Source organism: Diabrotica virgifera, chromosome 9 (genome assembly GCF_917563875.1).
Source record: "Diabrotica virgifera virgifera chromosome 9, PGI_DIABVI_V3a".
Classification (NCBI taxonomy): domain Eukaryota; kingdom Metazoa; phylum Arthropoda; class Insecta; order Coleoptera; family Chrysomelidae; genus Diabrotica; species Diabrotica virgifera.
In genome coordinates, this window is record NC_065451.1 from 204,168,139 (window position 1) to 204,183,003 (window position 14,865).

A 14,865-nucleotide genomic window follows, 5' to 3' on the forward strand; every position below is an offset into this window, starting at 1 on the left:
ACTGCGAAGAGGATGAGACCAAAATATTGACAAGGCACCTATACACGGCTATTTGAAAATATCGTTTTTTTTTTCTTAAATGGAATAAATAAATAGAATCGTTTAAAAACTACTCGACCGATCGGGTCCATGTTTGGCACATGTAGGTAGTAACTACATAAATACTCGCATTGTTAAATGTATTTTAAAAATCTTAATAATTATTATCTTAAACATTTTTAAATTTGGAAAATCTCATTTTAAAAATTTAAAGTATATTCAAGAAAGTCTTCTGTTCAACATTTTCATCTACAATGCGTTGTTTTTCACAATATTGAAATGAATGAAAAAATTCACGTAAAAAAACCATGAAGCAGTATAAATTTCGATATCCGAGAGATGGTGCCGCTTTTCTATTGATTTCTCCGAGATATTCCAGTTAAAAAATAACGACCAGTAATTTTTTGATTCTTCAAGTGCTTTTTCGACTTCGTTTCCTGAGGTATTACTCTAAGATAAATAATTTATACCTTTTTTAAAAATTGGACTAACTTAGAATTGGAACTAGTTTGAAAATAGTGTAGTAGATCTCCACCTCCTCTAGAAAACATCCCATGTGTAACCCCGGGATAACCTACGGCTTGTGCGCCTTTGGCTATCGCTTCTTTGGACCATCCTAGTTCAGGTACGTTAGGTAACGAAGCTTCTAGTATCTTATTACGAATATCTTCCTCATAATTCTTATCATCTCCTTGTTCATCTGAGCTTGTTGTCTCTGATGAAAAGAGCCTAATAGTTGACCATATGCAACTGGAGTCTGAAATAATGTAAAAAATATAACTTTTTTTTTTAATACGAACAAATGCTTACTTTATTATTGTCTGAAAAAACATTCAACTTTTGGCAACTGCTATCAAACTCGAATATTGGTGACCTGTTATGAGATCTACGATAATACGCACATCACTCTTAGTCATATTAGTCCAGGAACCGAAGCTTTTTGACCTCGCAATTTTTACAGAATGGATCGATTTGCTTGAAAATTTGACAATAAGTAGTGGATAGTCAAAGGATCAAAATATATATGATGTCGAAAGGCGCTTTTACCATGGGGGTGGTTACCACCTTATCTCGGGGGCGGAAACTTTTTATTATATTTTGACCGCAAAAGTTGATAAAAACATTCATTCTAAAGTAAAAATGTTCTATACATTTTTTTGATAAAATTAATAGTTTTCGATTTATTCGCTATCGAAAGTGTTAGTTTTATATCGAAAAAATCAGTGTTTTTCGATAATATTCATTTACGATTCACTCAATTTTTGCCGTAGAAAAAATATTTTCAAACCAACTTGGGAATTAAATATCCTACAATTTCATATTCAAACATTTTTTCGTATCTATGATGCTAGTCTTTCTATTCTGAAGAAAACGGCATTTTTTTCCAAACTACAAAAATTCGTTATTTGCTTTTAACTCCAGTTTTTTAAAAACTAATCATTCTAATCCAGTCAAATTTCTAGAATCTCTTATTAATACATAAATAAAGAAGAATGAATAAGACCAATGACTAAAAACACCGCTAACTTACATTATTATGCTTCCAATTGGATTTCTCTTTTTTTTAATATATTGATTTTTCAACCGTAACTTTTTTATTTTTTATCTTAGAAAGTTTGGTAAAAAAGAATTTTGTAGGTTTTTACAAGATCTATAAGCCTATTAATATTAAATCTTTTTAAAATCCTCAGTCGCAAAAAGAGGTTGGTAAAGGTGGTTTTTGCATGTTATTACAAGTTTTAATTGTCAATAGCTCACTCAAGTTTTGCCGTAGGAAAAATTTATGCAAACCAGGTTCTTGGGAATTAAATAGCCTACAATTTCATATTTAAACATCTAATCTTTCTATTCTGAAGAAAAGGCCAGTTTTTTCCAAACTAGAAAAATTTGTTATCCGCTTTTAACTCAATTTTTTTAAAACCTTTTTGAAGTTATACTTCTTTACGCGCGATATGAGGGTGAATTTTTATATGTTAAAACCTACGATCCGGGCGCATGCGCATTATAACTTTGTTCTGATTGGATGTTCAAATGACATGTCAAAAATTATCCAATATGGCAGCTGTAGCGCAGCTGTGGTTTGGACGGTTGACGGCTTGGTTATGTATGGTTGTTGCGTTTTAAAATTTGTGGGAAGAGAAACAACAAAGGTTCTTCTTCTTCTTGTGCCACTCCTATCGGAGATTGGAAATCATCAAGGCTACCCTGACTTTGTTTACAGCTGACCTAAAAAGTTCATTAGTGGTGCAGCCAAACCACTCTCTCAAATTCCGCATCCACGACATTCTTCTACGGCCTGGATTCCGTTTTCCTTCCTTAACAAAGGTTAGTTAATAGTTATACTGCCTTTTTAAATAGTTTTCGTATGATATTTTTGAAGTTATACTCCAAATGTTTTAATTTATGTATGTATCAGTCCAGAAAATGCGTGGAAAGAATATATTAGTGTTTTTAAATATATTTTTCTACAAATGTGTTAAAAATGCAATTTTTAGGACTCCATAGGAGCGTTAAAAATGCTACTTTAAGGCACTAGTGCTTTAAAATTTTTAAGGCGCTGCAGTTAAAAGTGAATTGTCAAATTGTGAAACGTCAAAATATTTATATTTCATTTATTAACATTAATATTAATAATAAAACTTGCGCAATTTGAAAAAGGTAGTTTAAAAGGTTTTTTATTATAATTTTGTGTCTTTGGATTTGTCTTCCTTGGGCGTAAAATAATAAAACATCTATTTTTATATTTCACTTGTCACCGTGATGTATAATTATGTATATCTGAAAGGTAAGTTGCATGCGGCTTGATGGCCTTGTTGGTAGAGCATTGGACCAGAGATAAAAAATCGCGAGATTGCGAGTTCAAATCCCTGACGATTCATACTTTTTTCTTTTTTTTTTAATATTTGGCATTGTTAAGTTTTGATTCATTTTTGGTAATTGTTAATTTTTTGTATTGTAACTGTTAAGTAGGTATATTTATTTCGTTGAAATTATATTATAATAGAAGTATAACTTCTTACGTGCGTACAAAGTACACACACATTCTTTTTTTGCTGTCAAAATGCTATAAAGACTTTCTACCCCCGAGTTGGGGTGGCAACCACCCTCATGGTAAAAGCGCCTTTCGGCATCATATACATTTTGATCCTTTAACTATCCACTACTTATTCTCAAATTTTTAAGCAAATCGATCCATTCTGTAAAAATTTCGAGGTTTTGTCCTATTATGACCGATCATATTACCCGTATGCACGCCAATGGTGAATATAAAATTCTTAATTGTATGTCAAAATATGTGCAATAACTACGTCTTAAAACCCACCAAATTTGATTTGCATATCTTACTTGGTTTTAAAGCAATACATAAATCGTCAGTTTGTAAAAAAAAATTGAACATCCCGTATCTCGGAAACGAAGCGTTTGCGGACACATGATTATAAAGCAAACTGTCATTATTTTCTATGTAAAATTACCCCTTAAAGTTTGTCGCACTTATTTAGAAACACCTTGTACTGATGTAGAACATGGCTAGTTGTTAAAGTACTTAACTTTTTTATTATACAACACAAGCGAATAAATCTAAAAACAGAATGTTAAGAAAACCTGCGGCTATAGTTGGTTTTTAATTTCAGTATTTTATAAACGCTTGAATAGTCCACAGGGTGATACGAACTTTGAGAAAAAACACAGTTTGATTCGTACACCCGGTATACAATGACAGTTTACCTGTCTAGCAACAATATTATTACAGCGATATTGTTAATGAATAAGGCTATAACATGGTAAAAAAATCACTTAAATCTGACAACACGTTTAGGAAATTCGAGACATCAAAAATGACCAAATTTTCAGTGGATCGATTTTTTGCACCCGAGTGTATATTACTTTGGTTGATTTGTGAGCCTAGATATATGAACTCTCTTACTCCTTCGATAGTGTATGTTCCAACCGTTAGATCTTCGAGTTTTGCTACTTGATCATTGTTTGTGACCTACATCTACTTAGTTTTATTAGATTAACTTGTAGCCTCAAATGTGTTTTTGCTATGGTGGAGAATCTCAAATTAACTAAAATAGGAAAATTGCATTTTTTTAAATAAAACTAGCTCCATTAGAAATAAAGTGTATTATAAAAATAATTATTGTTAAATTACATTATATTTCAAATTTATAATAGTAAATCTTATCTACATCTAGTCGTCAGAGATAAAAATCAAAACGGGAACTGGTGTATGTTTTCAAAAACTGATAGTGTGTAAAGAAATTTATGATAATTCAGCTAAGTACTTTCAGCATTTTAAATGCCATCATCAGAGCTATCGTCTCATAGTTGTAAATACCTCAAATGAAGAGAAATCATTGAACAAACACATTACAAATTTAAAATTGACCCAGGGATCAAATAATGGCTATCATTTTACAATTAACAGCTGTTACTGACTGAGTGTTTGTTCAATGATTTCGATTCTTTTGATAATTATAGACCAATTAGTCTACTTAGCTCATTTTCAAAAATTTTTGAGTTGGTTGTGCATGATCAGCTGTTTCAATTTTTCCTTAATGAAGAATTATTCAGCCGTAGCCAGCAAGGTTTCTTTAAAGGTAGGTGCACCGAGACTGCTCTATTTGAATTAACTAATGAGATATATAATTGTTTCGATGCTGGGAATGTCTCATGTGGGATTTTTCTGGATTTAAGCAAGGCCTTTGGCTGCGTTAGTTTGATGTTTTATTTGTGAAGCTTGAACACTACGGGGTTAGAGGTGTGGAATTAAATTGGTTAAAGAGCTACATTACTGCACATGCACTAAAAATTAAGGACAGAACAATGCAATATGTGCGGTCAGAGCCTCTGGCAGTGCCCAGGTTCTGGGACCTCTAATATTTATTATCTACTTAAATGATTTGGCATCAGTTGTTAAAACTAAGGAATTCATTATTAATTATGCAGATGACAGTACACTGTTGGTTTCTGCCCGAAATTTACCTGAAATAGTTCTGGCAGGTAACTCTTTGATGTCAGAAGTAGAAAACTGGTTCTTGAATTCAAGACTAGTTTTAAATCCTGAAAAAACTAAAGCTGTATTCTTTAAAACAAACCGAGGTCCAGACACACCTGACAATATTAACCTAAATGAACATCTGATACCCTTTTCTGAGTATGTCAAATGCTTAGGGGTATGGATTGACCAAAACCGTTGACTGATGACGCCAAAACTTAGATTCCACATATATCGAGAATCTTTGCAAAGAACTAAGCAGAGCTTGCTATGGTTTGAGAATTCTTGTAAAAAATGTTAACATCAATGTTTTTTATTTTTCTAATTTTTATTCGAGAGTTCGATATAACATCATAGTATGGGGAGGTAGTAGTTCTTTTAATGAAGTTTTTATAATACAAAAAAAGCAGTACGTGTCATGAAGCAATTAAAATACTCTAAATCATGCAGGAGTCATTTTAAATCGCTAAAGTTACTCACTATACCAGCTCTATGCATATATGAGTGTCTCAAACTCGTATTTACCAATAAGCAGTACTTTCAACCATTTAACATATCCCACAACTTTGACATCAGAAACAAGTTCAACTACAATATCCCTTATCATAGACTCACATTACTGGAAAAAGGAGCTTTATATGCAGGTATACAATTCTACAACCACCTGCCTCTACATTTTAAGATATCTGATGATATCTCCATGATAAAAAGGGAGATTGTAAGCTTTTTGTGTAAATTAGAACCGTATATAACAAACGATTTTATGAATAGTACATGGAACTAACATATCTAAATGTACCTATATAAACTTATGTAAGTAGTGCACCTGCCAATTATTGTTTTTTTTTACTTTTATGTAAATGTCATAATTTTAAACCTGTATCTTTGACTGGCTTTATACATTTCTTTTTTTGTTAAAACTTAATGTATTTAAGTGTAATAAATTTTATTATTATTATTTATTATTTCTCTTCATTTGAGGTATTTACAACTATGAGACGATAGCTCTGATGATGGCATTTAAAATGCTGAAAATACTTAGCTGAATTATAATAAATTTCTTTACACTCGATCAGTTTTTTGAAAACATACACCAGTTCCCGTTTTGATTTATATAGAAGTGTGTACAAGTCAACCAGTCTTTTTCTATTTAGAGATAAAAATGTCACCAAACCTCTAAAAATCATACGAACAGACTGAACTAGAACCCCAAAAAAAGCAAACAAATCCTACCCCCAGGATTATTCCTACAACCACCCCTAGTAAGGGGAAAACGGAAAACATGGATTTACCAAGAATCTGTACGATATACAAAAAATGGTTCAAACAAGAAATGTAGCTGAGATAATTTTAAACAAAAATGTCTATTAGCACTTTTTGTGAAGAATGAACCGTTCTCTCCGAAACAACACTTGAAGCAGCCAGCGATTTTGAATGTTAATTACGCGCGTGATAGAAATTTTTCAAACAAAAATTGTATCAAATCTATATAGGGTGAGGCAGATAACTGGCCTATTAGAAATATCTCGAGAACTAAAGGCCACAAAATCATGAAGATTGGACTGAAGGGGTTTTGAAGGATGATCTATTAAATGAAAATATTTTCATCTCTTTGCAACTTCCGGTATTTATAACTTCGTTTTTTAAATGGGAAACCCTGTATATTTTTACATTTTTGGATTCTCCTTAATATCTTCTTTCTTAAAATATGAGTTTTTGTAATATTATACAGGGTATTTTAAAAGATATTTACGTTTTTTTTTATTAATTTCGTAGCAACATTCACACCCTGTAAAATTGTAATAGTTTGACATTAAAAACTCTGCTTACGTTCAAGTGATTTTTAATATAGTCTACTATTGTTAAGAATCATTAGTATAGCTAATTTTGAAATTTTAGTATACAGGGTTAGTCGAAACTCGGAATGAATATTTTCTGAGTTTTTTTAAATGGAACACCCTGTATTTTAGTATTGTAATGAAATGATATTTCATGGTACTTTTTTATTTTGTAAGTATTCTCTATACTAATTGTTTTAATTTGTGAGTTATTGGTGATTCAAGCTAAACATTAATTGCAACAAAAAATACGTAAAACTTTATTAGGTTGGCCGTGAAAAAATTCTACCACAAATAATTTTTCAGAAATAAATACATATTAATCCAGACTGATCCTTAAAATTATCAATAATGGTGTAGCTATCAAAATACCTACATAGTTAAGATTGTTGGTGCGATTAAAAATTAAGCACAAATTAAAGCAGTTAGGTATAGGGAATGCTTAAAAAATAAAAAAGTACCATAAAATATCATTTCATTACAATATTAAAATACAGGGTGTTCCATTTAAGAAAACTCAGAAAATACTCATTCCGAGTTTCGACCAACCCTGTATACTAAAATTAAAAATTTAGCTATACTAATGATTCTTAACAATAGTAGACTATTTTAAAAGTCATTTGAACGTAAGTAGAGTTTTAGAGGTCAAACTACTACAATTCTACAGGGTGTGAATGTTGCTACAAAATTAATAAAAAAACGTAATTATCTTTTAAAATACCCTGTATAACATTACAAAACCTCATATTTTAAGAAAGAAAACACCGAAGAGAATCCAAAATGTAAAAATATACAGGGTGTCCCATTTAAAAAACGAAGTTATAAGCAACTGCCGGTATAACCGGAAGTAGCAAATAGATGAAAATATTTTCATTAAATAGATGACTCTTCAAAACCCCTTAATTCAAATTTTCATGATTCTGTTGCCTTTAGTTCTCGAGATATTTCTAATAGGCCCTTTATTTGCCTCACCCTGTATATGTAGTCGAAACAATAAAGCACTGAACCTCCGAAAAAAAAAACGACAAGACGGATCTTAATAATTCTTTTTGCATTCGATTCGTGAATGCTCCAGGAAACTTTGTTACCACGAGCCATGATATAAGATTGAAAAACTGCATACAAAAAATGCATTCTTAAAGTGCATCTCAAACAGACAATAAAAAAATTCAGAACTCGTCAATTATCGGCGGAAATGACTTCAATTTTGTTACTCGAGAGGTTTTTGAGGTCGCTGAAAACGAATATGACGTCGAAAGTGATCTCCTGAGTACTTGGTGCCCAGGGTACCTACTGTTTACCTCGTATTGTGAAGTTTTCGGCAAATTCATTAAAAAAATAGTCAAAAATCATTACTAGGGGGTTTTTGGGGTCGCTGACGACGGATATGACATCGGAAGTGATTTCCGGAGTACCTGGTGCCCAGGGTACCTATTGTTTACCTCGTCTTGTGGAGTTTTCGGCAAAGAATTTATTAAAAAATTAGTCAAAATAATTACTCGGGGGTTTTTGGGGTCGCTAACGACGAATATGACATCGGAAGTGTTCTACGCAATACCTGGTGTCCAGGGTACCTACTTCTTCTGGAGTTTTCGGCAATTAATTAAAAAATTAGCCAAAAATCATTACTCTTAGGTTTTTGGGTCGCTGACGACGAATATGACATCGGAAGTGATCTACGGAGTACCAAGGTACCTACTGTTTACCTCGTTTTCTGGAGTTTGCGGCAAATTCATTAAAAAATTAGTCAAAATTCATTACTCGGGGGTTTTTGGGGTCTCTGACGACGAATATGATATCGGAAGTGATCTCCGGAGTACCTGGTGCCCAGGGTACCTACTGTTGATCTCGTGACTAATGATTTTTGACTAATTTCTTAATGAATTTGCCTAAAACTCTAGAAGACGAGGTAAACAGTAGGTAACCTGGGCACCAGGTACTCCGGAGATCATTTCCGATGTCATATTCGTCGTCAAAGACCCCAAAAACCGCCAGACTAATGAATTTTGAGTAATTTTTTAATGAATTTGCCGAAAACTCCAGAAACCGAGGTAAACAGTAGGTACCCTGAGTACCAGGTACTCCGTAGAACACGTCCGATGTCATATTCGTCGTTAGCGACCCCAAAAACCCCCGAGTAATTATTTTTGACTAATTTTTTAATAAATTCTTTGCCGAAGACTCCACAAGACGAGGTAAACAATAGGTACCCTGGGCACCAGGTACTCCGGAAATCACTTCCGATGTCATATTCGTCGTTAGCGACCCCTAAACCCCCGAGTAATGATTTTTGACTAATTTTTAATGAATTTGCCGAAAACTCCACAAGACGAGGTAAACAGTAGATACCCTAGGCACCAGGTACTCCGGAGATCACTTTCGACGTCATATTCGTTTTCAGCGACCTCAAAAACCCCCCGAGTAACAAAATTGAACTCATCTCTGCCGATAATTGACGAGTTCTGAATTTTTTTTATTGTCTGTTTGAGATGCACTTTAAGAATGCATTTTTTGTATGCAGTTTTTCAATATGGCTCTGGGTTACAAAGTTTCCTGGCGCATTCACGAATCCAATGTAAAAAGAATTATTAAAATCCGTCTTGTCGTTTTTTTTTCGGAGGTAAGGCAGATTTTAGTGCTTTATTGCTTCCCCTAATAGTAGAAATTCTAAATCTTTTGATCAGAGTGTCCTATCAACAGAAATCAAAATGCGTTTTTAAGGTCAAGAATGCAGCTTTCGTATGCAGCTTTTGTATTTTGCCGCAAATGAAGTCAGATTCTACAAAGATGTTAAATAAATGTGCGAATTTGGCCATTTTTTTTAAATTCTCATAAGATCAATAAAACTTATCACTTCCATTGACCAGTGAGTCACCGTGGAATTTCACATTACAAACCATTTCACCTGTGGAAGATTTGCTTAAACTTCCATTTGCGGTAACTTATAATTATTGTATCTGACAGCTGCATTTTTCACTTTTAAAACGCATGATAAAAATCGAGTTGAGTTGATATAAATTTTATTTAAAAAACTGATTTCGCGCATATAATTATTGTCATTCAAAATGGCCGGTCGGTTACGTTTCTGTCAGAATGGTTCATTCTCAATGAACTTGAACTGTTGTCAATACGTATGAATGGGCAAGAAGTGAATTTAATGCGGCCAGGATGAGAGAGTTTAGTCAGGGAAGGATAGAAGATAATCGCCATCTTTCGTAAACAAAAAAATTGATCGTGGCAGTCAGGGTTGCCAGCTTGGGGTATTTTCCCATAATTTTGGAGTAATTTGAAAGCGTCTAGAGGAATTTTTCTAAGCAAAAATGGTTGGGGGGGGGGGGGACAATTATGACGGATTTTAAGGGGTTATGGTAAATTCAATTTGCGTATATACATAGAACTGTACCTATATTATACTCTCATATAATCGAAGACGATAGGATCTATGAATTATTTCCAGGGCCTTCTATTGATAAGTAGTATAATTTTGGTTTACTGTTCTCTACAGTTAACTACTAATTTATTAAAATGCGGCAAACATTTAAATTTAATGGGTTTGAGTTTCAATTTGAGGGAATTTCAGTTTCTAAGTGGAGGATTTATAAGATCACATCTGGCAACTCTGGTGGTGGTTATAGCAAATTTTCCCTGGCATGCTCTGTCTCTCTCTAGGACCTCTCACTTGTATGTTGGCCGCAATCTCGCTTCACTGTTTGAATGGGACGGAGCCACTCCATCCGTATTGACAGTTCGTTGTTCGTTGACAAAAACAAGGGAGATACAACAATGTACAAACTACAGGGCTTTAAAACTGCTTAGCCACACCATGAAAATATGGGAAAGAGTAATTGATACGTAAAGAGACCGACATATCTGAGAATCAGTTTGGCTTTATGCAGGGCAGATCAACAACAGATGCGATTTTCATTATAAGGCAGTTGATGGAAAAATACGGGAGTAAAGAAACAAACGCTCATATGGTATTCATTGATCTTGAGAAAGCATATGATAGAGTTCCTCGAGAGATTCTGTGGTGGGCACTCAATAAGAAAGGAGTCCCTGGTGAATATGTAAAGATTGAGGGATATGTATGAGGGAGTACCGACTAGTATTAGGACAGGTGTGGGAGAGACTGATAAATTTCAGAAAATTTCCAAATAACAGAGAAACTACAGGGTAACATTCCATGGTGCTTAATGTATGCTGATGATGTCGTGTTAGTAGGAAATAGTGAAAGAGACTTAGAACAAAAACTGGAACAGTGGAGACAAGTTCTGGAGGAAAAAGGTTTAAAACTTAGTAGGACAAAGACAGAGTATTTGCAATGTTCATTTAAAGATGGAGTTACTACAAATAACATGGTATCTTTGGATGGTGAACTGATGGTAAAAAGCAATCGTTTTAAGTAGCTGGGATCGGTATTACGGAGTAATGGAGAAATAGATGGAGATGCATGCAGTAGAATTAGGGCTGGATGGGTGAATTGGAAGGAAGCGAGTGGTGTGCTGTGTGACAGGAAAATTCCAATGAAGTTGAAGAGAAAATTCTATAAAACAGCCATAAGACCGGCTATGATGTACGGAACTGAATGTTGGGCAGTGAAAAAGAAAGAGGAACAACGAATGCATGTTGCGGAAATGAGAATGCTTAGATGGATGAGTGGAGTGACAAAAAAGGATAAAATTAAAAATGAGTATATTAGGGGAAGTCTAGGTGTGGCACAAATTGATGCCAAAATGAGAGAGCATAGGTTGAGATGGTTTGGTCATGTTCAACGTCGAGACACTAATCACCCAATACGAAGAATTGCTGAAGTGCAGATTCCTGGAAGGAGTAGGAGAGGAAGACCAAAGAAGACATGGGGGGAGACGATTAGGCAGGACATGTTGGTAAAGGGGATTAATATTATATGACTCAAGATAGAATTGTATGGAGAAATGCAATTAGGGAAGCCGACCCCGCATAGGGATAAGGCAAAGAGAATGATGATTGACAGTTCGCTGTTCATTCTACACAAAAAGTACTAATAAACTTTTTTGTTTAAAATCATCAGCTACATTTCTTGCTTGAAATATTTTTTCTACGACGTACAGATTCTTAGTAAATCAATGTTTTCCTTATTCCGCTACGAGGAGGGTTTAGAAGCCTGGTGGTAGGAGTGGAATTTTTTTGCATTTTTTGGGGTCCCAAAATAGATATTCTCAGAAAATTCAGTTTGTGAGTCTAGTTTTTAAAGATCAAATCTCTGACGATCTCTGACGGCTGGACTAACAGGTGAATCCTTACAATCATATTGTTACCTTGGAAGAAGACATTCAAATCTTAAAATTGCTAAATTGAGAAAATCAAGAAAGTTAATGCTGAGCAGTACAACAAAGAAAGAAATATTGAAGTTTTTTTCAGGGGTAAAAACCATCCCAATTGAGTTATGTTAAAGATATTAAAACAATTTAAGAAACATTTATGGGTCATTTTAAGATAAAACAGTATTCTTACATTGTAACTATATCATATTTTATATTTCTTAGACATCTTTACTATGAAAACTAATTCTGTTTAGTCTTATTTTCATTCAAACATATCTTTCCTGCATCTATACACTGCTGTAATCTGCTTAAAATACTATCAATCACATCAAAGACTGTCCAGACCTGATTCAACCTCTGTATCTTCTCAGACTTGCTCAATTGTGACAAACTCTCACCCTTAACCATAATATCCAGATCAGCTTTTTTTGATAAATCTCTTTCTTTTTCAATCTCCATAATTTGAAATTTATAACTGGTTCTAGATACTTCAATGGCTCTTCGTAAAACTTGCAGGTATGTTTTGTCTATAACAGGAAGATAATCCCAAATACCTGTAATATTTTCTGTATCTCTTATTGTTAGATACCTCAAGAAGTTCAAGGAAGCTATTATTTCATCTGACAAATCAGCCAAATCACTATCTTCGTTTAAAGTACAAAACCTTTTAAGCAAACTTAACAGTTTTTTACCTTTTACGTACACAGAAAACTCACTGGGATCTTTCTGCGTTTGAAATTCTTTCACTACGAGATTTTTGTACAATGTAATCGAATAACCCCTCAATCCTGAATGTGTAACAATAGACATAAGGTGGTAAATTAGTAAATAGAATCCTCGTGTCTCAAAAGAGGATAAATACACTGTATAGACGTTCAAACCCAACTTTCTTAAAGATTCTTTTTCGTTGTAAACAATAACGTCTGATAACGCTCTACAAAATTCTTCATGATCATCTGAATCTAATAGAATATAAGGCAGCTGTATGTGTTTTAAATGGCCAAGAAAAGTCATAGCCAATTTCAGTCCCTTTTCTACAACAATATCGTGGCTAACTTTCAAAAACGTAGTTGCTAAAAAGAGGCTTTTTTGAAAAAAATAAACTGGATGGTAGACTCTTGGTGTACCGTAAATGCTTATTCCTTCAGTATATACCAAATAATACAAAGAAGCTAAATCTGCTTTACTAATTCTTAAATCGTCATCAGAATCATTGAAACAGTTATCTATTAAAGATACTGGATCAGTCCTTAGCTGAAATATCACAAAAATTATGCTTTCTGACAACAATCTAGCTTTACTCTTAAAATCATCGAATGTTTCAACATCCAAGTACACTAGTGGTCTGCCTAACAACTGTATTAAGAATTTTAGTCGCATAAAAGATGTTTCCTCTAAAAATTCTAAGTCATCTAAAAAATCAAGATTCAACTTTTCATAAAAACCTAACACAGTCTTATAAATTTCATTAATAGCCTTAGTTTCATCATTATCATCTAGCAGCATCTTTTCTTTGCCTTGTAAATTCGCAGGTTCTGGTATAGCATACTTCAAAAAATATTTATGTACAGCATTTAATGCCCAAGCAAGAAATAATGATTTTTTCTTCCGTATCTTTGAAAGAACTAGCAATAAAGGTTCTAATAGAGCTTGGAACTTAATATCACTGTCCGCCTCTTCTATTTCTTCCAGTATCTGTAACACTGTTTCTTCGGGACACGACATCACTATAACAGCATTTAAGAGTTTTTTAGTATTTAAAAACAGTTCCGAATTTGTATCTACGTCTTTTAGATGTTTGATAAGGGTTGAAATTAGTTCACAGGAACATCTACTGATCTTAGCAGTATTTTCTGAGGCAGAAAACAGTAGTATAACTTCAGATATTTTTCCTTTCACTAACAGATCTTCAATGTTTCTCACAAACTCGTCACTTACACTTTGATCGGACATCTTGATAGGCACAATTCTTTTCACTTTCAACACGAGCGAGCTTCAGAGTCTGTAAAGAGATTTTTGTGTTGGAGACGATAACGATTATATTATATACGGACCCTAACAAATAAATGTTCGGAGATACGAAATTTTATTCAAAACATCCATTTTCACAATTTTAATTATAGACCAGGGCGCATCTGTAAAAATATTAGTACATTTGGACGTTGAGAGGTGACTCATATTTTTTTGCAGAAATTGCTTGAAAATAACTCAAGCAATAATATTTGAGTTATCCTCCCACTCAAAAAGGTCCGGAACATTATTTAAATCATCAAAATGTCAAAAAATTAAGGAAAAATTCGATTTTTTTCTTCGTTTTTTGATTATAACTTTAAAAGTATTCATTTCCGAGAAAAGTTGAACTGGCATAAAAGTTGCGTAATTAAATTTCCTACAATATAGGATTCGTTAAAAATTTTAAAAATTGTCACCCTTGTTGCAAAATAGCAATAATTGCGAAAAAACCATAAAAACAAGTATTTGCATTTTATGTTTTTCAACCATTTATGCTAAACTTAGGACCTTCATATTTTACCCAAAAAAACATTATGATATAATGAAACAATACTGTAAATTTCATTAAGATCGGTTCAATAGATTTTGCAAAATAAATTTTGCAATCCAGCTTTCGCAAAAAAAATTCATTTTTTTAAAATGTGGCAGGACTGAAAATAAAGCAGACAGCAAG

The 14,865-nt window shown here is 33.3% G+C and overlaps 2 protein-coding genes across 2 annotated transcripts in view; both read right to left on the reverse strand.

Moving 5' to 3' along the window:
* Positions 1–14,865, reverse strand: part of LOC114329793 (ubiquinone biosynthesis protein COQ9, mitochondrial) — a 36,161-nt gene that overhangs the window by 14,773 nt on the left and 6,523 nt on the right. The window contains exon 2 of the mRNA XM_028279010.2: positions 510–796. Coding sequence (XP_028134811.1) covers positions 510–796 — 287 coding nt within the window. The remainder of the gene's footprint in view (positions 1–509; positions 797–14,865) is intronic.
* Positions 4,161–14,403, reverse strand: LOC126878434 (glomulin). Its single transcript, XM_050662471.1, has one exon. The coding sequence runs from the start codon at positions 14,130–14,132 to the stop codon at positions 12,420–12,422; it is 1,713 nt and encodes a 570-aa protein (XP_050518428.1). The 5' UTR covers positions 14,133–14,403; the 3' UTR covers positions 4,161–12,419.